This window comes from Chrysemys picta, chromosome 7, assembly GCF_011386835.1.
Source record: "Chrysemys picta bellii isolate R12L10 chromosome 7, ASM1138683v2, whole genome shotgun sequence".
NCBI lineage: Eukaryota > Metazoa > Chordata > Testudines > Emydidae > Chrysemys > Chrysemys picta.
Genome location: NC_088797.1, coordinates 53,036,104 through 53,060,953, shown reverse-complemented (window position 1 = coordinate 53,060,953; position 24,850 = coordinate 53,036,104). Strand labels below are relative to the sequence as shown.

Below are 24,850 nucleotides of genomic sequence, written 5' to 3'. Positions count from 1 at the left end.
GCCCATACCGCTCATTCACAAGGTACTCAAAATCCAGAGGGAACGAGCTCAGGTTATATTGATAGCTCCAGCCTGGCCCCACCAGCACTAGTACACATTTCTCCTAGACATGTCTGTGGAAACTCCAGTCGCCCTGCCACTCTTCCCGGACCTTCTGACACAAGATCACGGTTGTTGCCAACATCCGAACCTCGAGGTGCTGCACCTCACAGCGTGGAATCTCCATGGTTGAACCCGGTGGAACTTTCCTGTTCAGACCGGGTTAGACAAGTCCTATTTAGCAGCAGGAAACTCTCTACGAGAACTGCCTACCTTGCCAAGTGGAAGAGATTTTCAATCTGATTGGCACAGTGCCATTCACTCCCAACGCTAGCCCCAGTGCTGCTTATCCTGGACTACCTCCTCCATCTGAAGCAGCAGGGACTTTCAATGTTGTCAGTAAGGGTTCACTTGGCCGCCATCTCGGCATTCCACCCGGGTGCGGAGGGCTGCTCTGTCTTTGCTTACCTGATGGTCAGCCTATTTCTAAAAGGTCTCAACAGGCTATACCCTCATGTCCAGCAGCCTATCCCGGCTTGGGACCTCAACCTGGTCCTTTCTAGACTCATGGCACCGCCCTTTGAGCTCTTGGCGGCGTGCTCCCTACTCTACCTCTCTTACAAGGTCCCGTTCCTGATAGCTATAACCTTGGTCAGGAGGGTGTCTGAACTTAAGGCCCTAACATCAGAGCCCCATTTTACCGTGTTTTATAAGGACAAGGTTCAGCTCAGACCTCACCCTGCTTTCCTACCAAAGGTTGTATCACAGTTTCACATCAATCAGGACATCTTTCTCCTGGTATTCTACCCTAAGCCTCATTCCAGTGGCAGAGAGCACACACTTCACTCTCTAGATGTCCACAGTGTGCTAGCATTCTAGATTGAGAGAATGAAGCCATTCAGAAAATCAGTCCAGTTATTCACGGCAGTGGCGGACAGAATGAAAGGTCTGCCTGTGTTGTCACAACGCATCTTGTCCTGGATAGCATCCTAAATTCATGAGCGCTACGTCCTGGCAGGTGTCCCTGCACCTCCAATCACTGCACACTCCACCAGGGCGCAGGCTTCATCAACAGCATTCCTGGCTCAGGTTCCCACTCAGGAAATCTGCAGAGCGGTGACGTGGTCGTCCATCCACACTTTCACCATGCACTACGCAATTACTCAGCAGGACAGAGACGATGTGGCGCTACAATCAGCGGACAACTCTGACCCCACCTCCTGAACTTGGGCTTGTGAGTCACCTGATTGGAACTGACATGAACAAGCACTCAAAGAAGAAAAAATGGTTACTCACCTTCTCGTAACTGTTCTTCGAGATGTGTTGTTCATGTCCATTCCAATACCCACCCTCCTTCCCTTCTGTGGGAGTAGCCGGCAAGAAGGAACTGAGGGGGTGGCAGGTCAGCAGGGCCCTTAATTGGGCGCCATGAAGGCGCCACTCCAGAGGGCACCAAGGCCAACCACACAGATGCTGCTAGGGGAAAAATCTTCCGGCTACTGTGCATGTGCACACACCTGATTGGAATGGATATGAATACCGAATCTCGAAGAACAGCTACGAGAAGGTGAGTAACCATTTTTAGGAACTTTGCTTCATTAAAACCAAATTTCAAATTTGCCAGTGCACTAGTTTGCAGGCATGTGAATGGTAAAAGCCAGCTGCTTGTTAGCTACAGAAATGAAAGCGGACAAGGGGAATGATTAATTGTACCTCAAACATTAACAGATGTTAGCGCAGAACGTATAGAGGGTACGCTGTATTCTTCCTCCGTAAGAAGCTGAATCCCTACATTGCAAAACTCAACCTTAAATATGAAGCCACTATTGGTGCCTCCGTATCCAAGGCCACGCTGATGTCCAATGGGCTGTGGAGATCCTTTCCCTGTCAGTGTCTCAGACTGCACAGCAGTTAGAGTAAGTGTAGGCTGATGTGTTCTCATAGCAGTCCCTGGATTCCTCTCTGGTCAATTTTCCCACCATACCTAGTGCAGTGTACTCAGATCAAAGATGGCAAAGCCACACTATCACCACGCCAACTGATTAGCATGTATGTTATACCCCTCCCCCCACCAATTCAGCTGTCTCTTTTCAGATCATTCCCTATCTGTGGTAAGGAAGCGCCTGGTGGGCACTCCTGCAGCCTAGCTGATACCAAGAGTTCGGGAAATGTTTGGTGGGAGAAGACATCAGCACAGAGAGACGTGCACATCACTGCTAAATTTCTAACAGCTTTTATTTGTATATACATGACTTTAGAGACAGCAGGAGAGGTAACGTTGCAATGTCTGGAGTACAGGTACTGGTACTTTTCATGCCCATAAGCTTGACTTGGCCCAGTAAAGTGGGGCTGAAAGAGAATTCTAAAAATACGCAGGAAATGCTCGAAGACAATATGATGCTGCATACCTCCCAGACAAGCCAAATGGATGCAGGGCAGGAGAGGGTTAAAAGCTCTCTGTTTCAGAGGGCCCCTTCCCCTTCCACAGTAACAAGTCCTCCTACACTTGCCACAGATCCCTCCACACCTGGACCTTTCAAGTACACAAGCATTTTGCTCCTGAGATAAACATGCAATAACAGTACAAATACGAACACCGAAGTCTGAACTTCTGGTTTGGGTGACTCTGTTCTGGGCAAAGTCTAGGAGTGGGAAATGAGGAGATGGGGCCCATCATAAAAATGAGGAAGTTGCAGGACTGGAGTCTCAACAATTGCTCCTCCAGGAGGTCAGAATGCCACTGCTCTCCGTTTTAACATGGAGGTTTGGCCTATAGAGCAAGCAGTACAACCAGGCTGATTGCATCACAACGGAGCAGTGCATGCTGGGGAGCTGCCACATCCACAGACTGCACCCTCCACGTTATCTTGAACGTCAGCTTTATGTGATGAGTTAGGTGACATAGCTCTGAGTTGGGCAAACATCCTCAAGCAGCTACTGCTCCTCCATTGGCCCCGTAACACAACACACCCAGGAGCAGCAGGTATGCAGGCGGGCCCTGAATCAGGGTTTGGTCCTCTGTAGGGACAGGGCTGTTTGGCACAAGCCTGAGGTCACACAGGCTAGGGTGCAGGAATCAGCAAGTTCCAGCGGATGAGTCCTTCCCGCCCTTCTCCAGCTCTTGGGGAAACTGGCTCCCTGCAGCTTTTGCTCTAGCACAAGAGTTGAGAGAAGCCACTACACGTAAGGGGCCAAATTCACAGAAACTGCACAGAATGTGCTACCCACTTTGGAGCCAGGTGTGCTTTATGCAGATTTCAACATCTCCACAGGAAGGCTTCAAAGCCTTAGATCTGCTAGTTCTTATACAGAGATTACACTTACCAGCCCAACTCAAATATCAAAGCTGCTAGCTAGGGAAAGTGGCTTCCACTCTCACTGACACAGCAAGAAGAGCCACCAGTGACAAGTTACAGGGCAGGAATAACCACCAGGCCAGGAAAGGAGGACGACTGCCCAACATCTTCCCCAAAACAGCAGCACCCCATCCAAATGCCCATGGCTTTAGGCAATAAAACAAGCCCCTGCTGCCCTCCCAACCACAGAGTGTTTATCTGAAGAACAGTCTTGTTCTCTTTTGTCCATGTTTGTAAGACCAGGGACCTAGATACAGAGAAACCCTTGCATTGATAATAGACCTACACATTCTCTCAATGGTAGCAGATCATACTATTGCTAGAGATTGACTGGCTATGTATTCCAAAAGGCTGAAAGCAGGTCCATCTTTCTACATGAAGGCAACTACAGAGTGTGTGTATATTCTGCTACAGAAGTTCACGCTGCTGGGCGTGAAATGTTCGCAAGCTCTGAAAGGAGGCAAACAGGTTATGCTGCTTGACAGGACTGAAGGACTATTTATGTGAACACACCTGAAGTGGATTTGACTGTGTACAATGCATGCAAAATAATTTTTTAGGAAAGGGCTGTCCAAAAAGCTCCCCCATAACCTTGGACTCCAACACCAAGCAGCTGCATTTATGGCCAGGTCAGCCAGTCCTCTGCATTTAAATGTAAGGGTGCACTCTCTTGGGAAACTCTTAGGTTAGGTTACATCAACTCACTCCTACCTCCTTGTGGTACGTTAAACAGTTACAACACTGCTTCCCAGGGTAGAGGAGAAAAGTACCTTTTCTTTTGTTCTTTGAAGTAAAACCAATGAAATACTGAACCATTTGGCTTTGGGGAATGTCTGGGGAGTTCCACAATGAAAAATACAGAACCCATTTTTAAATAGGATTGGCTCTATGAGGATTCTGCTAACTGCATAATTACCTAATGTGAGGATTTGCTTAGACAGAGGGAGTAGCCAGGGGCTGGCACATTGCTCAAGAAGGGGCTATCTAGAGAATCCTGGTTCCTGGTCCCAGAAGGGGAAGGACACTTGCTACAGTGTTAACAGCAAATGCTCTGACCTTGGCCATGCTTGGGGCTATAGTTCCTAAGAGTAACTTTTTGTTTCACCCAAACTAGTAAAGTAACAATCTCTGCAAACCAGCAACAAAACCCATCCACATAACAGAGAAAGAGACGAGACCATCCTGTACGAGCCCTGGGCAGAAGCGGACCCCTAGGAGTACATTCCCTTCTCTGCAAGGCGGGGCAAGCTGCGAGGCTACCAGGAGACAATGGATCTGCAAGTCTCACTTTTGGGGATGTTTACTGCCTTGGAAACATCAAGCAGAGCTGCTTGCAGAGCCAGCATCCAGCTCTATGCTGTAACTCCGAGAGCAAGAGGGAGATAAATCCAGCAACAGCTCCATGTTCATCCAGAGCAATTGTCTAGAAGTCTTACCACAAAGAGCAGTTGAGGAAACAATTTTCTTCATGTGTTGCTGACCTGGCCACCTCCCACTTGAAGCCTTTCTATTGTCACTTCCACCCCCCATGTTGCTCTGGGTTCAAGGAAGTGCCAAGATGCAGGGGCTGCCCATGCAGCATGCTCACTGGGCTACCTTCGAGTTACTAACTCGCCCTGGATTGACAGCCAGACGTGAAAGTGCCTCACTTCCATCATGTATGCTCTGGGGGAGTGTTCCACAACTGGCAATGCCTATGCACGTCAATTCCAGCTATGCTTGTATTAAGGAGGCTGTGGCGAGGGTGACAAGGAGTGTGTTGACGGTGTCTAGGAGGGATTAGCAGGAAAACAGCCATTCCATTAGTGCTCTAAGCCAGATAAGCAACTCAAGCCTTCAGAAGTCCAAGGCACTTGCATTCATCTCCTGCCCAGCCTGAGGCTCATCCGATGCCATGTCCTGCACTCCAAGCTGGATGGGAAGGGTTATTGCTACTGAGCAAGGCTGTGCATTGTGATCATGCTGTATAGAAACGTAACACTGCAGCACTGGCAAAACTAAACCTTTCATTTCTTTTGGTTCTTCATGAAGCACAAACAGAATAAAAACCCCTCCAACAAGCAGAACAATTCTGTTGTCAAGGCTATTTACAAGTTCTGAAAATTTTGTCAGGATGGTCCAAAGGTACTTGGCAAGGGGAATCACACGGAGCCAAACAGGAAATGCACCATGTTGCTAGTGATCTGTGTATACACCTCTCACTATGACTGAGGAGACTGGTGTAGAGATAGGAGTTCCTGTACAGTCCAGCTACGTCGGTGTGACCCTGGAACCAGGATCTAATACAGGGCTGTACTGGACCAAAGTCAACATACAAGCCTTGCCACACTCAGCATTAGGACTTCAGTGAAGGATCCAATGGGAGAGACAAGAGAGAGCTGTGACACATATCTCCGCTTCTCTCAACAATACCCAGAATAGGGGACAATGGGAATGCTGAAAGACCAAGCGATCACATGTGGAGGAGACCCTTTCCTGGTGTGAAATGCCCCTCCTTAGCACTACCTGCCATAGCAGGGCCAGTGAGGAAGGCAGGCCACTAGACTAGGATTTGATTGGTCACAATGCACAAGGACCTCAATGCATTTCTGCCCAGCTAACTTGGACTTTGCTTCAACCACGGAAACAACTTCATTGCCTCCAGCAGCCCACCTTTGGCTGCTGTGTCCTGGCCACTGAGAAAATCCCATTAGCAGCTGCTTGTGGAGGAAGAGCTCACAGATGCTGTGGAGGGAGGAGTAACCTAACAAATGCAACAATACCATGGCAAGGCTTGATGGGGGCACGGGCTTTAACCAAGTTCAGCAGAGTAGTCAAGAGACAGGGCAGTCTTAAGCTTTAGCACAAATTTGAGCACTGTTCCCCTCTCCCCCTCCCAACTAGCAGTAACAGGATTGAGACCCCATGGCCCCAAATCCTGCACTCTCTGCAGCAACCGCAGATGGCAATGCCCCCGCACATACGCTCCCCAGGCAAAGTGCAGAGTCAAAGGGCCTAGTGCATCTGCAATGCGCAGGGCCAAGCACTCGCCCGCATATGACAGTTTGGGTTAGAAGAGCTAGTCTTAGGGCCATGGAAATGACACATCTAGGTGGAGAATCCCTCTGACACAGAACACCCTGAGCCACAGGCACCGTGTCCATCCTCAGCTTGGAGACTAGACAGTTTCGCTCAAGCAGTGACCTGATGCTTTCACTTAGCTCTGAGAGGTCAGAGAACCTCTTTTCCCTGCTGTCACTCAAGTCCCCAGCACAGAAATCCACTTGTGGGAGTGGAGAATAGGGCCAGAGCGTAGCCAAGCCATGTTCAGCCAGACAGCTGTATCCAACCCTAACACAAGCCAGTAGATATCAGTTCCCTGAGAGTAGGCCGGGTAGGGGGTCACCATGCCAGCCGGGTAGCTGTTTCCACCCACAGAAGGGGCACTTCTGCGAATAAGCAACTCCAGCATGGGGCTCAATAGACAACATGATGGGGACAGCCTAAAGCCCTCTGTCCGTTCAACTAAGACTCTTCTTCCTCATTAACTCCACTAGGATCCTTCCAAGGTAGGGCTGAAACCCCATCCCCTCAGCCACTTCCCTTTTCCCACCCCAGGGACTGTTCCAGAGTGTGGAATGGGTCAGCCCAGCCCTGGGAGGAGTCAAAGAAGACAACAGTCTCATACTGCAGTGCCTGGTCTGGATGTGACTAGGAAGTTACTCCCATCCCAGCTGCTGTGCCTATGCTATACAAACACTGAGGCTGGAACTAGCTTGATATACCCTAGTGGAACAGCTGGGGTGTGAATTCACTTGCTGTTAACACTACTGCCGGCCAGTTAGCTGAACTCTCATTGGATCAATGCACCGAGACAGGGTCAATCTCACAGGAACATCACGCTTATCCCTGGTGGAAGAGAAACTCCTTCAGGCCTGCCTGCCCTTACAGCCCTGCACAAGTTTCTCTGCCAGCTGCAGGTGGTGGCGAGGGGTGGTAGCAAAGCCTCCCTGACTGACCCCACAGCAGCCTGTGGGGCAAGGCGATTTACTCATTGCTGCAGCTCTGCAATGGATTTTGTTTGGTCATTTATTCCTGCCCATTTGGGATGATTTGTCACAATGCTCAAACTGGAGAAGATAAATGCGGTATCATAAACTAACTCCCCAATCAATCAATCAATCAATCACACCCCTGGGGCAGGGCTAGCTGTACCAACAGCTGGTACCATAGGAAACAGCATGAGTGTGCTGTGCCCATCAGCCCCATAGATACTTCCGGCTCATCTGAATGAATACCCTTTCCAAATGACAGATGAGGTTCAACCAAAGGCTCTGTTGGGACTTCTGGGGAGCAGAGGCAGTGCAATTCCAGTCGGAACCCCCATCTCCACCATGAAGGGCTGGCTTACTCTTCCCTTCCCTGTGGCCAGGTCCTCCTTCCAGAATGCAAACAGAATGAAGAGATTGATGCACAACAGCAGCACACCCAGCGGGGCCCCTGGGAGCCTCCTCCAGAAGGTCAGGCCAGTGCAGTCAAAACCACACGGGCAGGACGGCAGAGATCTTCACACTCCTCACACAGCTCTTCCAGCCCAGGGGACAGTTATAAACAAGGGAGCGAGCGAACCATTGAATACCAAAGTTGTTTGCTTTTTCCTGCTCCCACCACCAGGTAGGAATGAACGGGCACAGCCCAGGCCTATTGGTTCTCCTCCCGCATCTGTTCCATTATGTTGATGAGGCTTTCCAGCCCGAATACATAGCCCACGTCGGGTCCATCGTGCACAGTGGGATCATCCCGAAACCCTTTGAATGTGCTGTGTGCAAAGTCAATCATGCGCACATCCACCTTGGGAAGGGCAGAAGGGCTGGGCTCTGTGCTGGTGTCATCCTGCAGGCTCTCTGGGAGAGAGGTGTCCACCCGCTTTAGGCGCATCTCTGCCCTGCGCTCCATGAACATGCCTGCCCTATTGTCCTTCCCGTCGTAAATGATGAGGAGGGAGCTGGAGTAGAAGCGGTAGGATGCCTGCCTCTCCAGCACAGCCTTCAGGCTCCGGAGTTTGGCGAGTATGGGCTCAAAGAGGTCCTTGCGCAGCTCTAGGCCATTATGGAGGTATTGGTAGAGGGCATTGCGGAACCCCTCGATGGAGAGACCACGGCCGTAGTACTTATTTCTGCATAAGTAATGTCCTGTGTCCAGCTGGTAGACCTAGAACACCAGAGCTCACATTAGCTTGGAAGCACGAGTGACACACAGTTACAGTGAAAGACTGGACTGCCCTGTGCAGTGACACTGAGGGGACCTCCTGATACTCAACAGCAGGCAGGTCTGTCTAAAACCTTTGGTGCTCCTGGAAACCTTACAGGCAAGGTGGGACATTCCCTTCTCTCACTGCCTGGGATACTGAAGGCTGCCCAGGCCGGGTTTCCCCTTCCAGGAGTAGAGAGCAGCACATCCGTCAGCACAGCAAAGTGTGTCCAAAGTAGGAGGGTGGGGAGAAACTTCACACATGACCAGATGGATCAGCGCTGAGTGTGTCAGCAGCTGAGCCACATGGAATGGAGGGATTGCTAAGAGGGGTCTGCCCCTCAACATGGCATATGACTAACCCGTGACACACGACTAACCCGTGGCACTCACTGCTGTAGAATCAGGTTCCAGAAAAGGATCAGGTCCTCCACTGTAAACAGCATCTCCCCATCACACTAGCCAGAATAGGAGTACACGGACACTCAATCCTTATGCTTCAGGGCATACCCAGAAGGGAAGAAAGGAACTCCCCTCTCCCCTAAGTATAGGAAGCCACAAGTGGCCTGTGACTGTATGAGAGATGCTACTGAGACAAGACCCCAGGCACCACTGACCTGGCTGGAATAGGCATCAATTGCTAGGATCTTCACTAGAGTCATAGACTTTAAGGTCAGAAAGGACCATTATGATCATCTAGTCTGACCTCCTGCACAACGCAGGCCACAGAATCTCACCCACCCACTCCTGTACTAAACCCCTAACCTATGTCTGAGCTATTGAAGTCCTCAAATCATGGTTTAAAGACTTCAAGATGCAGAGAATCCTCCAGCAGGTGACCCGTGCCCCACGCTGCAGAGGAAGGTGAAAAAAACCCAGGGCCTCTGCCAATCTGCCCTGGAGGAAAATTCCTTCCCGACCCCAAATATGGCGATCAGCTAAACCCTGAGCATGTGGGCAAGACTCACCAGCCAGACACCCAGGAAAGAATTCTTTGTAGAAACTCAGATCCCATCCCATCTAACATCCCATCACAGGCCATTGGGCATATTTACCGCTAATAGTCAAAGATCTAATTTTGGCAATTAATTGGCTATCCCATCATACCATCCCCTCCATAAACTTATTAAGCTTAGTCTTGAAGCCAGATATGTCTTTTGCCCCAACTGCTCCCCTTGGAAGGCTGTCCCAGAACTTCACTCCTCTGATGGTTAGAAACCTTTGTCTAATTTCAAGTCTAAACTTCCTGATGGCCAGTTTATCTCCATTTGTTCTTGTGTCCACATTGTTACTGAGCTTGTTAATTAGGCTTGCTGGATTTTAGCACTTCTCTACAACACTCAGTACATTTGGTTACTGTGCAAAGCAGGCCATGGCCCATTCCACCCCATGAGAAGTTACAGACTCCTTCATTCCAGTGGAACGGAGAGGGAAGTGATGTGTAACAGCATGTGCTCTTTGGAACACATGACTCGTAGCAGGCTGTCAAGGGGTTGGGAAGGAAGAAGCGTCACAGGAACACTGCCCAGCGGAGAGCACTATCCTGCTGTGCTTTCCCTATGTGGCTGGGGATGTTCGAGGAGGGGTGTGGAAGATGTCTTTCTGCCACAGGCTGCCCCAGACAATCCCTGGGATACTGTACCTGCATTCCACAAACTCTCACACCCAGCGTGGCTGAGGTACTCTGTTCACACTTCTTCATCTGCCGAGCAGCCTTCTCTTCAGAAGCATCATCTCCATGCTGCCTGGTCCCCATCTTCAGGTCAAGCACACAGGGAAACCGGAAATGGTGCACCACATTCTCCAGCAAAAGGAACTCTAAGAAACATGTCAAGGAGATTTCATCTCTCAGAGCTGCCAACCACCAGGAACCAAGCAAGTTCTCTGGGGACTCCTGGATCTGTAACGCATGCCGGGGAGTGGGCATGAGGGGACAAAAGGGAGTCAGTGACAAAGCAGCCAAGAAGAGAGGAATATGACGAGCCCAGTAGGGAAGACAAGGAAAGAGCCCACAAGACAGTAGTACTGGGCAGGAAAATATGAGCCCAGTCTCTGTCAGAGGGACCAAAGGGGAGACGTGACCTGGTGACACAGATGGCACCTAGCCAGCGGGCACTGCCAGTGTCCTTGGCAGAAACCTGACTCTCCTCCCAGGTGCCTTGACAGACACTGCTGCAAGGACAGATGGAAGGAATAATGGAAAAGGGGCCCCAGCCTTTGGCCCAGCTGGTTCTGCTTGTGTTTATGGCAAAAGGAGCGTGTGCACTGAGCATGAGCCAAGGGCGAGGTGCCGGCCACTCCTTGGAGAGGTGGGAAGCCTTTGCTGGCACCGTTCTGGAAGACGCAGCCAGCTGCCCTGGCTCTGCTTTCTGGAGGATACTGTAGAGCTTTCGGTCCTTGGACTCCGATCGCATGCGGCTCAGCTGCTGCTTATGGCAGCGCAGACTCCATGGGTTATAGCTGATCTTTTCCGAGCTCAGGCCGCTGTTCCCATCCAGCATCTGAAACGGAACATCGGAATGGATGTGCACCTCCACCTTGGGGCTCTTTGTCTCTTGGATGCTGCTGGCACAAAGAAAAGAACACATGCATGCTAGGGAGTCCTTGACTAGACAACTAACCTGTCACAGACAGGAGTTAAGACTACAGCACTGGAACCCAATAACTTCTCCTGGCAAGGGTTTATCTCCCACATCCCCTCTCCTGTTACATGCCCTGACCTCCAACCCAGCAATGCCAGTCTCTGGTCTCAGTGAACGCCAGCAATTCTTCCTGGGCGAGCCTGCAGCAGAGCCTCCATGCTGGAGGGGCCTATCTGCACAGAGCAGGAGCAGGATCGGTAGTGGGCACAGCCTTCTGAACAGGGAACCTTCCCCTAGACCACCCCAGCATGCAAAGGCAGAGAGCTTGCCCCAGGGACCTTCAAGAATGTACCACAGAGGCAAGCTAGTCTCCAGGAGCCTCATAGCTCCAGCCTGAGCATACTTCAGAGAGGGAGGGACCAGGCCAGTCTCTGGGACGAGATGCTGCCTAGAAGTGGGCAGTGTGTGACAGCTAGGTGTGCGCACTGAGAGTGAGCCAGAGACCACACTCCAGCAAGCTCTGCACTACATCACTGCCTGGGGCCAGTCAGTGTACGACATGGGGAGTGCAAGGGAGAGCTATTCTGACAGGAAGCCCCAGAGCTGACCGAGGGATGAGGAAGTGGTGTGCTTGCAGACTGCACTGTTCCCAGCCCCAGTCCTTTTACCTCTCAGGGTTGTCACCGGCCAGGCCGAGTCTCTCCTCCTTGTGCTCACCGACACTGCTGGATCTGTGAAGGCTCCTGCGGGAGTGCTTGCGCCGAGGCTGGTCCCTCTCTGGCACGTCATCCTGCTCCAAGGCCTCGCTCTCCACATAGGGATATGCTACCAGGTTAATGTAGCCATCACTGTCTCCCTCAAAGCAGACGGACACCACACCTGCCAAAGAGAGGCAGCTTATCTCAATCCAAGCAGTCCCTCAAGGAGTAGCCGCGCATGTCTGCGACTGGCAGTGCAAGAGCTGTCAGCACAGAAGAGAAAGCAGACAACACCAGTACAAATCTAGAACCGTGGAACTGTTCTGCAGGAAGCGATCTGAGATGCTGCAACCTGCATGAGAATCTTGCAAAGGGAAAATTCCTCAAACTACCCCACCTAGCCACTAGCCCCGCAGAGAAGGGCACAGAAACTGCGGCTGAACGCCTGCAGGCAGGGCAGCCTCCGCAGTCATCACATCATAGAATATCAGGGTTGGAAGGGATCTCAGAAGGTCATCTGGTCCAACCCCCTGCTCAAAGCAGGACCAATCCCCAAACAGATTTTTGCCCCAGATCCCTAAATGGCCCCCTCAAAGATGGAACTCTCAGCCCTGGGTTTAGCAGGCCAATACTCAAACCACTGAGCTATCCCTCCCCCCATAGGGAACCCAGCAACACATCTCCCCCAATTTGCAGAAAGCCTGGAAGTTTCATCTCTTATCCTCCTGCCACGTCAGCAGCTTGCCCTTCAGCTAATGCAGCAAGGTTCACCCTGCACCCAGGCGCACAGCAGTCTTTGCTGAGGCAGTGTTGCCTCTCTGTACCTTCCAAAGCCACTGCTCAAAGTGTGGTCTAAACCGAACGCTAGCGACTCCCGAACTGACAATGCCATGGGAGGGGCCCAAGGGAGGGTTGGCGCAACATCCCTCAGATGGTCACTCCAAATAGTTATGGATGCGTCTATGTGATGCCTTCAATTCAGCAAGGTGCTTTTCCAGTCCCCTTCTAGGAGGACAGATAGGAAATTCACGTAGGCATTCTGAACAGTACCCCTCAGAGCTCTTGCTCGAAGAAGTCATCAGCAATTCAGATTTCTAGTTCACTCAGTAAAGAACATTAATGCACTTTTTTGTATGTCTAAATTAAATGAATGCCTACCTGTGACAGCAAGTGATAACAGTCACGTGCCCATCACTGGAGAACCAAGAGAAGGGTCCATGGTAGTGAATTAAGCATTTCCACGTGAGATCTCTGGTCTCCTGGCTTGACTTTTGTAGTCCAAAATTGGGATGCATTGTTACAACGGACATTTTACCCTTCAGCAGCATGAGGAAGCGAGCAGAGGCAGCACATGCCAGACACCCCTTCTTGGGAATTATCCTAGTTACGCTAGCAACTCCATAGTGAGGGTGACAACAGGGTTTCTGTTTAAAGCCCAGTTTTCAACCCCATTTAAATCAGATTGACTGAAAATGGACATGGCAGTTCAGGACTCAAGGGAGAGTTCATGATGCAAATGTGGGGGCATTTGGTCAAGAGGTTGCTGTGATACGGCCCCATCAAACATAAGAGCTTTTGTCCTGAGAGAGAGAGAGAACAGGAGGAAAGATTCACACAACACTCCTATCCCTGGGTCTGTACCCAGTGAGAGCTAGTCTTCAGCTCCAAAAATGACTTTTTCCAGTGCTCCATGAGACTGTGTCCAGCTGTACACACTCAGCCACTAGGAGTGACCCAGCTTGTAGCAATACTGCACAGATGCAATCAGGGAACTGTTCTGCAAGCCATGACAGCTCTGGGACCCTGCAGCCATGAGTTCAAGATTCCTATTCCACTGGCTGCTGATAATATTTCTGAGCTCTACACAAACAGCCCTTTTTATTGAGGCCTTATACCCTACTGTAGGAGCAGGCAGCTATCCTACCCCACTGCCTCATTTTAAGAGATACAACAACTGAGGTTGCAGGTCACTTCTGGTAAAGCTGGGGAAAGAACCCAGATCTCATCCACGTTGCCTTTGGGAGTGAATGTGCTACATCTATTGCTTGTCTATCCTGTCTAACCACTGGATCACACATCTTGTACTGGTCAGGAATTCAGCCCCAGAATCCTGATCATAGACTCATAGAAGATTAGGGTTGTAAGAGACCTCAGGAGGTCATCTAGTCCAACTCCCTGCTCAAAGCAGGACCAACCCCAACTAAATCATCCCAGCCAGGACTTTGTCAAGCCAGGCCTTAAAAACCTCTAAGGCATTGGCCTGGGACCCAGGTGAGCTGGGTTCAAATGCGGGCCCTGACACAGACTTTTGACGTGATGCTGCGTAAGTCATTTAGACCAAAATGTTTGGAGGTGGCCTTGGTTTCTCTGGGCCTCAGGCCTTCTGTATAGAGGGTAACAGCTCCCCACCTCTCCCCAGTGTTGGCAGGGTACAGCCGGAAGTGGCTGGGAGGCATTAAGATCCTACAGTGAGAGGGAGGGCATAGGTACAAGAACTACCTGCCTTGTGAGCTGCTGGGGCCACCCCCACAAGTATGGGGCTCACTGGGGTTCCCACAACTTTTTGGAGACTCATAAGGGCTGCCCAGGAGTCGAATCAGCTAGTTTGGCTGCTGGCCATGGGGCCTCCCAAGCCTATTCTGGCGCCCTGTGCCAGTTTTGGTGGATTAGGGCAGAGGAGTTTTCTAAGGTTTGCGGGGAGAGGAGCCACTGGGCTGTATCTGGGCATACCAAGCACAGTGTACCTGGGCACACCAAGCTGCTGGACTGTACCTGGGCACACCAAGCCGATTAGTGAGCCGGCATTCCTGGAGATGCGATCTTACTGTGGGTCATGGCACTCCTGCACCTGAGGCAGCCTCCATGCACAGGCCACCACAGTTCCCTGCCACCAAGTTCCAGTGGTGCTTTGGGGGTGTTAATAATGGGGCAGGCCTGCAGCTAGAGCTGGGGTTGATGCAACAACTGTCCACAGCAATTGGCAAGGGTGTCTCCTTAAGAGCCATTATGCATGTAAGTTCTCCCTGGTGGGGCTGTGGCTTGAGCAGTCAAGCTCCCGGTGCCCACTAGGGCATTGGACTCCAAGCCCCCATACTCAGGCATTAGAAAGTCAGGAGCTGCTCACCTCGGCACGTCTACCTGAGTAGTAGGGTGACCAGACAGCAAGTGTGAAAAATCGGGATGGGGTGGGGGGGTAATAGGACCCTATATAAGAAAAAAACCCAAAAATCAGAACTGTCCCTATAAAATCGGGACATCTGGTCACCCTACTGAGTAGTGACTGTGTGGCAAGCTGGGGTGTAAATCTAGAGCGCTCCAGCGTGCTGCACATTAACTGTCTGGGTGAACCTGCTGCTGTGCATTAAAAGTTCCCAAGGGCACTCTAATGTAATGCTGCTTCAGCCGGCTCTACAGCAAAGTGCACGAGGTAGCTGTTAGCGCTTGGCGGCTGGGTCCATGCAGCCACTCGGCACCACGGCAGGCTGGTGCGTGGCAGAGTTACAACCCAGCTTACTGCACAGTATTGCTTGTATGGAAATGCCCCTAGTCTCCCCACATGTCCCAGAGAGTGTATTAGTGCAACACAGAGAAAACCATTAAACTTACAGACTCTGGAAATACTGTTGGGAGAGGGGCAGTTCTTAACTGGGTAACTCCACCCTGCAGGGATGGCAACAGGAAGTGGGAATGTCACTGTATAGCTCCAACTCAGGGCTCCTCTTCAGACTGCTAAGCGGAACCCTGGCTGGGGCCTGTGTAGAAGCCCTGACAAGGCAGTAATTGATGCTGGCTGGGAGAGTTTGCACTCACACCTTGAGCCATCTCTCCTTGTTTCCAGAGCAGGGTGAAATTTTCCAAAATTTGATAAAAAGGAGGGGAAAGGAACACGTTTTTGGGAGCTGTTTGCATTTGTCAACTCTGACTCGTTACCAGGTGCACAATCACAGAGAAGCCAGCCCAGTGTCCAGCATGTTAGGTGAAGATTACCTCACGGAGGCACGACTGTGAGAAGCAGCACCTGAGCTAGGTATGCCCCTAGGTATGCCCCTTACGTTTGTAAGTCTGCCTGCTTCCCCTTAGCACACTAACACTCTCTGGGGGTACCTGGGCAGACTAAGGCAGCAACTCCCAACTTTTAAGTATGCCATCCTGGGGTTCTGGACTCCCACTCTTGAAGGGCATGAGGAGCAGGCAGCCTGTTGTGCAGCAGTCAATCGATGGAGTTACGGTAATAAGTGCGCAGGCAGGAAGGGGACAAAGAGAAGCCAAAGTCTGCACATGCCATGCAGAGCACGTGCCTCCCAAAGAGCCTGGGCCAGGCAGAGAACCAGAATGGGAATGGAAGGAGGAGAAGGGGGCAGTGAGGGAAACTAGGAGTTTTAGCTGGCAGGAGTTCTGCCCCTTGGCTTGAGGGAGTAGCTTTGAGTGAGCTGTACTGCCATGTGCCGATGGGGATGCTTTCCCTGCTGTAAACCTCCCTTCCCCACAGGTCTCGACTCAAGCTTCCACCTGAGGCTGGAAGAGGTGACCTATAGTAACCTACCTCCAGGCTTGGAAGGAGCTGGTTTTTACCACACAAACCAATGACAATATATTTCCATCCACAGTCATAGGCATGTACAGCTCAGCAACGTAAGAAACAGCCTCTTGAGAGCTTTGGATTTGATGTAAGGCTATTTCCTTTGGATAGCATGACATCCGATGTTGACAGTGCGTGTTTGAATGGTTATAAAGCTTTAACCTTTTGAACCTCAACATCTACTGTCACTAAATAAATGTCTGACTCCCCCATAATTTTCCACAAATGGGAAAATTTAAACTGATAAATTTTAAAAATGCTTAAAAATAAACATCCTCCTCCACTGAAATTACATACATGAAAATCTAACTCTGCCAAGCCTGGCCACAGGGAAGGGCAATTCCTCATGTCCCGCAGGAGATGGAAGACTTTAAACCAGAGCTAGTTTTAGTTTTTGGTCACTTTGAAAGATTATTGGTGCTCTTGGTCAGTCCGGTGACTCCTAGAGACTGTTTGCATTTGGAGGGGTAGAAAACTCAGTTCCAAGTGAACGTTTTCACGCACTGACACATCTGTGAATAGTTTTTCAGCGACAAATGTGGCACATACAGGAGGGGTAAAGATTTCACCAGCTCTTTGGGATGACCAGCTAGACATCCATCAAGCTTTAATGTACTATCACGAATCACACAGCAGCATACTCTGACCTGGAGTGCATGGTGAATCTGTAAATCAGACCTAGTCCCCCCCATCCAGACTGGATGTTAGAGTGGTAATGCTGAGGAGCTGAGAAAGGCCAAGAGGAAACGGTCCTTCCTCAAGGGAGTGATCTAACTGCCTTACTCTGGCATAGTCACAGCTCAGCCCACCCAAGACAGAGTCTCTTCATGTCTACAGGAAGGCAGGGTACCTGCAAGGAAGGTCAGGCGCACACCTGAAGGGGTGACAGCTCAGCATGCTTTGCTGCCACCGAATGCCCCCATTCCCCTGAATATTCACAAGCAGCAAGTGGGTCAGAAAAACCAGGAATGCACATTTTTAGCACTAGTTTCAGAACATTTGCCTTGGCAGTTTGCTCGTATCATTTTCCACACAAAGTCTGTTCCCATAGATGCACCCCATAAGAACCAGAGTACTGAAAAGAGCTGATATAGTCAAGCCCACAAAGCAAAGGTAACCACTTCACTGTTCTATTTGTACTCAATGCTGCGCGCCGTGGGGAGCAATGCTGAGTGCCGTAGGGAGCAATGTTGAGCACTGTGGGGAGCTTAGGGGAAGCTCAGAGGAAGCAGCACTTTCAGTTCTGCTTTTGTCAGCCATCCAGAAGCAGGGTCTTCACCCTGGTGATAGCTCCATATTAATTTCTCCCCAACGAAAGCCAGAACCCAGCACACTCGGCATGCAGCTGCATAAAGAGACACCCATTGCCTCCGTTTAACAACTTTCTTGTTTAATGTGAAGAGTGGGAGGACAAGCCTTCTGAGACAACCTGGGCAGGGTTCAAAACAGGACTTTGCCGGCTGAACTACATACGCTGAACATGGCTCAGTCAGGAGCTAATTCAGAACTCTTCTCAGACTGAAATCATTCCTTGATCATCAGCCACATGCTCAGCCCTGTACACACACTCCGAGAACACCTCTACTCACCACACAGTTCACATCAAATCACTGGAGAGCAGCAGTAGCGAAGGAAATGACAAACAGAACCTGCCCCCAGCTGCAGGAGCCCCATAGAGTGGGAAGCTACATTGTGCAGCAGCACTGGGGCTCACCTTTGTACTCAGGCGTGAACTCCTTCATTTCCGGGGGCAGGGACTCGTAGAAGCGCTGTTCTCGGGAAATGAGGGGCTTGCAAACAGTGTGGTCATCGTAGCGCATCATGCTGCTGTGGCCGCCCACCTGGTGAATGAAAGGCTCCAACAGGACCCCTCGCTCTCCGGCTCGACTGGCATTTTTGCCATACTTGCCCACTTCCATGGTTTGACAAACACACATTGCGTTCGGCACCAGTTGCACGCTCGGGGCATGGGGAGAGCCACATGGGCTGGGAGGGGACAGCTTCACGAGGGGCAGACAGCCACGGCTGAGAAATCCCAGGAATTAGTCTTGTTCCAATCTGAAAAACAATGGAGAATCCTATGAGAAAAGAGCTGTTCTCACCTCACTGTCTGGCCTGTCTTCCTAGTAACTTTTACCACTTTGCTTCCTTAGTAGAAAACTTGTTGGATTCTAAGGGGATCCGTCAACCATACCTGTAGCCCTGCCCGCATGGACAGGGATGCACACACTTGCTACTATTGGTGTTTGGATCCAAATGTCCAGCTCCCCACCCCACCTCCATGTTTGGCAGGCGCTCCAACTCTTTAGGGCTAGCAGGACTTTCCCACAGGGGTTTGTCAAGTGATGGCTGGAAGAAATCTAGTATTTTGATTCCACTTAGAAAGTTATTTCCATGTGCTAATGGATCTTGCCATTAATAAAGTGATGTCACAATTGCAGCATATGTTATAAGGGAGACTCTCTCCCCCTCCCCCCAGTATCTAGCACTAGGAACAGCACAAGTACACAGAAAAGTCCTACAGAAATCCAAATCCTGCTATTTCTGCCACCACATTTCTAGGACCCAACTTTATCTTTGATAAAACTGCCACCATCCTAATTAGTCTCCAGTGAGGACTGCTGTAACCTCCTGCGCCTGCCCTCCTGATGGCACACACCGCCACCCAAAACACAGCCTCTGGCCCCATCCTCCTGCCCCGATCCCTGCCTACATCACTCCCCATCCACTCTCTCCACTGGCTCCTCCAGCTCCACTAATCATCATCTTCAAACTCCTTGGCTTCAGCTTCGAGCACAGCCCCCCTCCTCCCCCATTCACCCTGCCTCACCTGACCATGTGGCCAATGCTGAGCTGTTTGTGTGCCCTGCTCCCCAGCCTCTCAGCTTCCTCTGTCCCCATGGACACCATCATCCTCACAGTCACTCAGGCCTGTAACCTCTCTGATTTGGCCTTCCCTCTTGACCCACAAATTCAGGCCATGCCCAAACGCTGCTGTGTAAGAAAAAACAGCATCTCTGAAACTGGCCTTTCCTCTTCACCAACACAGCTAAACTCTCACTCCAGCCCTCTATGTGTCACACCATGGCCACTGCAGCCCCTCCTCACTGGCCCCCAACACCACACCTTGCTTGCCTCGGGTCCATTCTGAACGCAGCTGCTAAGGTTGCCTTGCTGGCTTGTCACTCTGACCACCTCAGTTTAAGTCCCCCAAATGCTCTGCTCACAACAAAATGGACAGTAGAGACAAGCCCATGGCCCTTCCTAACATAGCGTTGCCATACCTCAGTGATCTAGTAACGGATAGCACCATTAACCCCACCTTGCCAACGTTCCCAACCTCTACCGCCCAGCTGTCAGAGTCTCCCTTACATGCCTCCTGCGCACTCTCATGCTGCCCCTTATGCATGGCAGGATCTCCCCAGTAAAGCCCATCTTCCTTCAAATCCTACCTTAGCGGCTTGGTTCATGAACATTTAGTTTGAGTGCACTTAGTGTCCATGTGGACCCTGCTGCCACACGCTCCATTGGCTGGAAATTGAAGCTAGACAAATTCAGACCAGAAATAAGGTGTACATTTATAATGGTGAGAGTAATTAACCACTGGAACAATCCCTGACAATTTACAATTTAGGATGGGCTGTTTTTCTAAAAGCTCTGCTGTGGGAATTATTATGGGGCAGTTCTCTGGACTGTGCTATACAAGGAGTCACACTACATCAGGGGTGGGCAAACTGTGGCTCGCAAGTCGTTTTAAGCTGGCCCACGAGTTCCCACTGGGGAGCCTGGTCGGGAGCTGCACCACGCGGCTTGGCCCTGCTCCGGCACTACAGCTGGGGTGCCAGGTAGGGGGCCATACCACATGGCTCCTGGAAGCCACGGCATGGTCTCACTCCGAGGGTGGGGGCGCTCCATGCCTAGGAACCAGAGAAGGACATGCCATTGCTTCTGGGAGCCACTTGAGATAAGCGCTGCTCAGAGCCTGCACCCCTGAGCCTCTCTCCACGCCCTAACTCCCTGCCCCAGCCCTGATCCCCCATCCGCTCCCCAAACCCCTCGATCCCAGCACGGAGCATGCTCCTGTACCCCAAGCTTCTCATCCCCAGTCCCACCCCAGAGCCCGCACCCCTGCATCCCTTCCCACACCCCTGCCCCAGCCCTGATCCCCCTCGGAACCCCTCGGTCCCAGCCCAGAGCACCCTCCTACACACCGAACTCCTCATCTCCAGCCCCACCCCAGAGCCTGCACCCCCCCTCCCCCCCCGTATCCCAACCCCAATTCTGTGAGAATTCATGGTCTGCCATACAATTTCTATTCCCCAATGTGGCCCTCAGGCCAAAAAGTTTGCCCACCCCTGCACTAGATGATCACAGTGGTCCCTTCTAGCCTTGGAATCACTGAGTGTCACGGAGTATTGGGGAACTCAGGGCCCTGCACCCCCGGCTTCCTGCGATTCACCATGACTCTCAGCCAGCCAGTAAAGCAGAAGGTTTATTTGGATGACAGGAATACAGTCCAAGACAGGTCTTGCAGGCACAGACAACAGGACCCCCCTCAGTTAGGTCCAGCTTGGGGTCCCAGGGCATTCCAGCCCACCCCCCTTCGGGGGGGTCAGAGCCATCTCTGTCTCCCAGCCATCTCTCCAGCTCGCTTCCAGCACTCTGCCCTCAGCGACCCCTCCCACAGCCTTTGTTCAGTTTCCCGGGCTAAGGAGTCACCTGGCCTTCAACCCCTTCCTGGGTTCTCATGTTACACACTCAGGTATGCGCCTGGGGAAACTCCCATCCCCCAATGCAGACTATCCCAGCCCCACTCCCCTGTCAGCATTCACAGACCACAGTGAGAACAGGCCCAGTTCGTCACATCTCTCCCCCCTTCGAGACCGAACTGAGCAGGGTCACTTTAGCCAGTGACCCGGGGAAGTTCGAACCTACCCCCGTTCCCATGGATGCCCCCGCATCCATCCCATTCCTTGGTGAGAATTACACCAGGCCCCTCCAGTTTCACGCCCCCCCTTAGGTCGGGGGTGCTTGATGGCACTCGCAGTTCGCATGTGGGAAGGTTTATGCGGCCTGTGCCCTTTTCCCACCCCTATACCTCTGGGGCTCCAACTGGGCTGTGGTCTTCTCCCAGCGCTCCAGTCTGGAGGTCTGTGCTTTGGGCTCTCTTGGTTTAGAGCCACCCTTTTAACCTTGGCCACCCTCCGGAAAGGCTCCTCTATGCTGGGCAAGGGTCCTAAAGCTGTTTTCCCCTTGTCCCAGGCCTTCCTCCCCCTCTGACAGGGGTCACAGGATCGGCAGTACTGTCGGACAGTAACAAAGACCCCAGGCCAGTAAAAGCTCCGTAGCAGCCTCTGCTGGGTACGCCAGGTTCCCTGGTGCCCTGAGAGAGGAATGTCATGGGCCCGGCACAGCAGCTGGCGGCGATACTTCTGGGGTACCACCAGCTGCCTCCTGATCCCCCCTGACCCCATTTTCCCTGGGGAAGCCCATTCTCGGTACAGGAACCCCTTCTCCCACAGGAACCTTTTCCGGCCACCTCGTTCCATGGTCTGTACCGCATTGAGGTCGGCCAGGTCCCTTATCTTCCGCAAGGAGGGATCTCTCTGTAACTCGGCCTGGAACTCAGCAGCTGGGACAGGGATGGCCACCTGCTCTTTCTCGCCCGCTGGGCCTGAAGCTGCAGCCTCCCTGAGCCGTGTCCCTGGGCGTTCCCTCCCCACCAGGTTAGGGTCCTGCGCCACAGGCAAGGCACCCCCCCCCCAAGGCCAGGGCGCAGTGCCCCTCGCCGGCTCTGACTGCGGGTCACAACCAGTGCCCTTTGGGGGTTGCTTGGCCAGTTCTCCAGGTCCCCCCCCATCAATACCTCAGTGGGCAAATACGGGTGTACCCCCACATCCTTGGGGCCCTCCTTGGCCCCCCACTTCAGGTGTACCCTTGCCACGGGCACTTTGACTGGTGTTCCGCCCACCCCCGTCAGGGTCAGGTAGGTGTTGGGCACCACCTGATCTGGGGCCACCACCTCGGGCCGGGCCAGCGTCACCTCTGCGCCCGTATCCCAGTATCCCTTGACCTTCCTCCCATCCACCTCCAGGGGAACAAGGTACTCTCTCCGGAGGGACAGCCCCGCGCCCACCGTATAAACCAGAAACCCTGAGTCTGGAGCATCCAGCCCCCTAGAGGAGCTGGCCGGGGGCCCTTCTCTCTCTTGAGCAGTAGATAAGCTGCCAGCCCCTCTTGCGTGGGAAGCCTGCCCCTCGTCCGTCTGGGCCTCTACCCAGTTAACCCGGTGCGGGTTTGGTCTGCTCAGTCTGTCCTTGAGCTTGGGGCACTGGGCCCGAACGTGGCCTCTTCGGCCGCAGTAATAGCAGCTCAGGTCCCGTGGGTCCCCTCGAGCCGGTCGGTTGTCCCTGATGCTGGGCATTCCCCGTGGGAGGGGATTCCCCATATTCCCCCTTTGGGAGGTCCCAGGGTGACTCTCTCTCTGCATCGCGGTGGGCCTGTTCCTTTGGGGCTCCTCCCTGCCGCCCCCTGACCGGCTCTTTACAAACTCATCAGCCAGCTGCCCGGCGTGTCGCGGGTTCTCTGGCTTTCTGTCCACCAACCACAGCCTCAGGTCGGATGGGCACCGCTCATACAGTTGCTCCAGTACCAGCAGTTTAATCAGGTCCTCCTTCGTCTGGGCCCCTCCAGCCCACTTGCTGGCGTATCTTTCCATGCGGACGGCTAGTTGCAGATATGAGATCTCAGGGGTTTTATCTTGACTCCGGAACCTTTCCCGGTACATCTCAGGAGTCAGCCCAAACTCACGTAGCAGGGCCTTTTTGAATAGTTCGTAGTCCCCTTTTTCTGCCTCTCCCAGTTGGCGGTACAATGCCACGGCTTTGGGGTCCAGTAAGGGGATAAGGACCCGGAGTCTGACCGCGGGATCAACCCGGTGCAGCTCGCAGGCCGTCTCAAAGGCCTCCAGGAAGTCATCCATGTCCTCCCCCTCCTTGTATGGGGCCATGATGCACTTATCAAAGCTCTGTGCAGTCCTGGGTCCCCCCTCACTCACCGCAGCCGGGGGTTCGCTGCCCTTCAATCTCGCCAGTTCCAGGTCATGCTGACGCTGTCTCTCATTCTCCTCCCGTTCATGCTGTCTCTGTCTCTCTTCACGCTGATGCTGTCTCTCTTTCTCCTCCCGTTCACGCTGATGCTGTCTCTCTTTCTCCTCCCGCTCATGCTGTCTCTGTCGTTCACGATCCTCCAGCTCTCTCAGTTTTAGCTCTTTCTCCCATTCCAGCCAATTCCGCTCCAGGGATGCCGAAAGTCGCCGGGAGGATCCTCTGCTGGCCGGCGGGCTTCGCCGGGGGGATCCCCTGCTGGCCGGGGGGGTCACGGCGCCTTCGGTATTTGCTGGGCTCCTCCCCACCCTTCCCCTAGGCATAGGAAGGAGGGGTCTCGGGAAGCCCTCAGCAGCCGGCTGACCACTCCCAGCTGGGACAGACACTGGTGCCTGCGCTGCATTTGCCAGGCTGCTTCCCTGAGACACAGGGATCAGTTCATTCGCGCGATCTTCCGCCTCCAGCTGGGCAATGAGCTGTTCTTTGGTGAGCCTCCCAATGCGCAGCCGCCTCTGCTTGCACAGCTCCACCAGGTCGCTCTTAAGCCGCTTGGCATACATCTTCCTGCTGGCCACTCACCGGCCTGTGTGCTCACAGCTCCCCACAGTTCCCAGGGGGACCCCTAGTGTGCCAGCCCTTCTCGAGGTCACCGCCTCTCTGCCAGGGTCGAGCTGCAGACTCCTCCGCCCCTGGGACCACTCGCTGCGATCCCCCCGGGGGACCCTGTTACTGCAAAAGTCCTTCTCGCTGGTCACACACTCCCAGGGGTAATAACCGTCTCTCTCCCACTCTTCAGCAGGCCTGGTCCCCGTCAATCCCCCTTCGTTTTACTGCTCCCCAGTCACTTACTGCAGGAAGCGCCGTCCACGGGGTGCAGTAGATCCCACCGCTGCCACCAGTTGTCACGGAGTATTGGGGAACTCAGGGCCCTGCACCCCCGGCTTCCTGCGATTCACCATGACTCTCAGCCAGCCAGTAAAGCAGAAGGTTTATTTGGATGACAGGAATACAGTCCAAGACAGGTCTTGCAGGCACAGACAACAGGACCCCCCTCAGTTAGATCCAGCTTGGGGTCCCAGGGCATTCCAGCCCACCCCCCTTCGGGGGGGTCAGAGCCATCTCTGTCTCCCAGCCATCTCTCCAGCTCGCTTCCAGCACTCTGCCCTCAGCGACCCCTCCCACAGCCTTTGTTCAGTTTCCCGGGCTAAGGAGTCACCTGGCCTTCAACCCCTTCCTGGGTTCTCATGTTACACACTCAGGT

At 52.7% G+C, this 24,850-nt stretch overlaps 1 protein-coding gene across 12 annotated transcripts in view; it reads right to left on the bottom strand.

Annotated features, from left to right (window-relative positions):
• Positions 1-2,256: 2,256 nt before the first annotated feature.
• IP6K1 (inositol hexakisphosphate kinase 1) overlaps positions 2,257-24,850 on the bottom strand; it is a 116,608-nt gene continuing 94,014 nt past the window's right edge. For 4 of the 12 annotated variants that reach the window (XM_042845359.2, XM_042845358.2, XM_042845360.2 and 1 more), the window contains 5 exons: positions 18,198-18,541; positions 11,875-12,085; positions 11,005-11,189; positions 10,267-10,442; positions 2,257-8,585 (listed from right to left, as the gene is read on the bottom strand). In XM_042845359.2, coding sequence (XP_042701293.1) covers positions 8,076-8,585; positions 10,267-10,442; positions 11,005-11,189; positions 11,875-12,085; positions 18,198-18,420 — 1,305 coding nt within the window. In that variant the 5' untranslated portion in view covers positions 18,421-18,541 and the 3' untranslated portion in view covers positions 2,257-8,075. Of the gene's footprint in view, positions 8,586-10,266; positions 10,443-11,004; positions 11,190-11,874; positions 12,086-18,197; positions 18,542-19,313; positions 19,478-24,850 lie in introns of all 12 variants that reach the window. The other 8 variants (XM_065553168.1, XM_042845363.2, XM_065553170.1 and 5 more) reach the window with 5 other exon arrangements.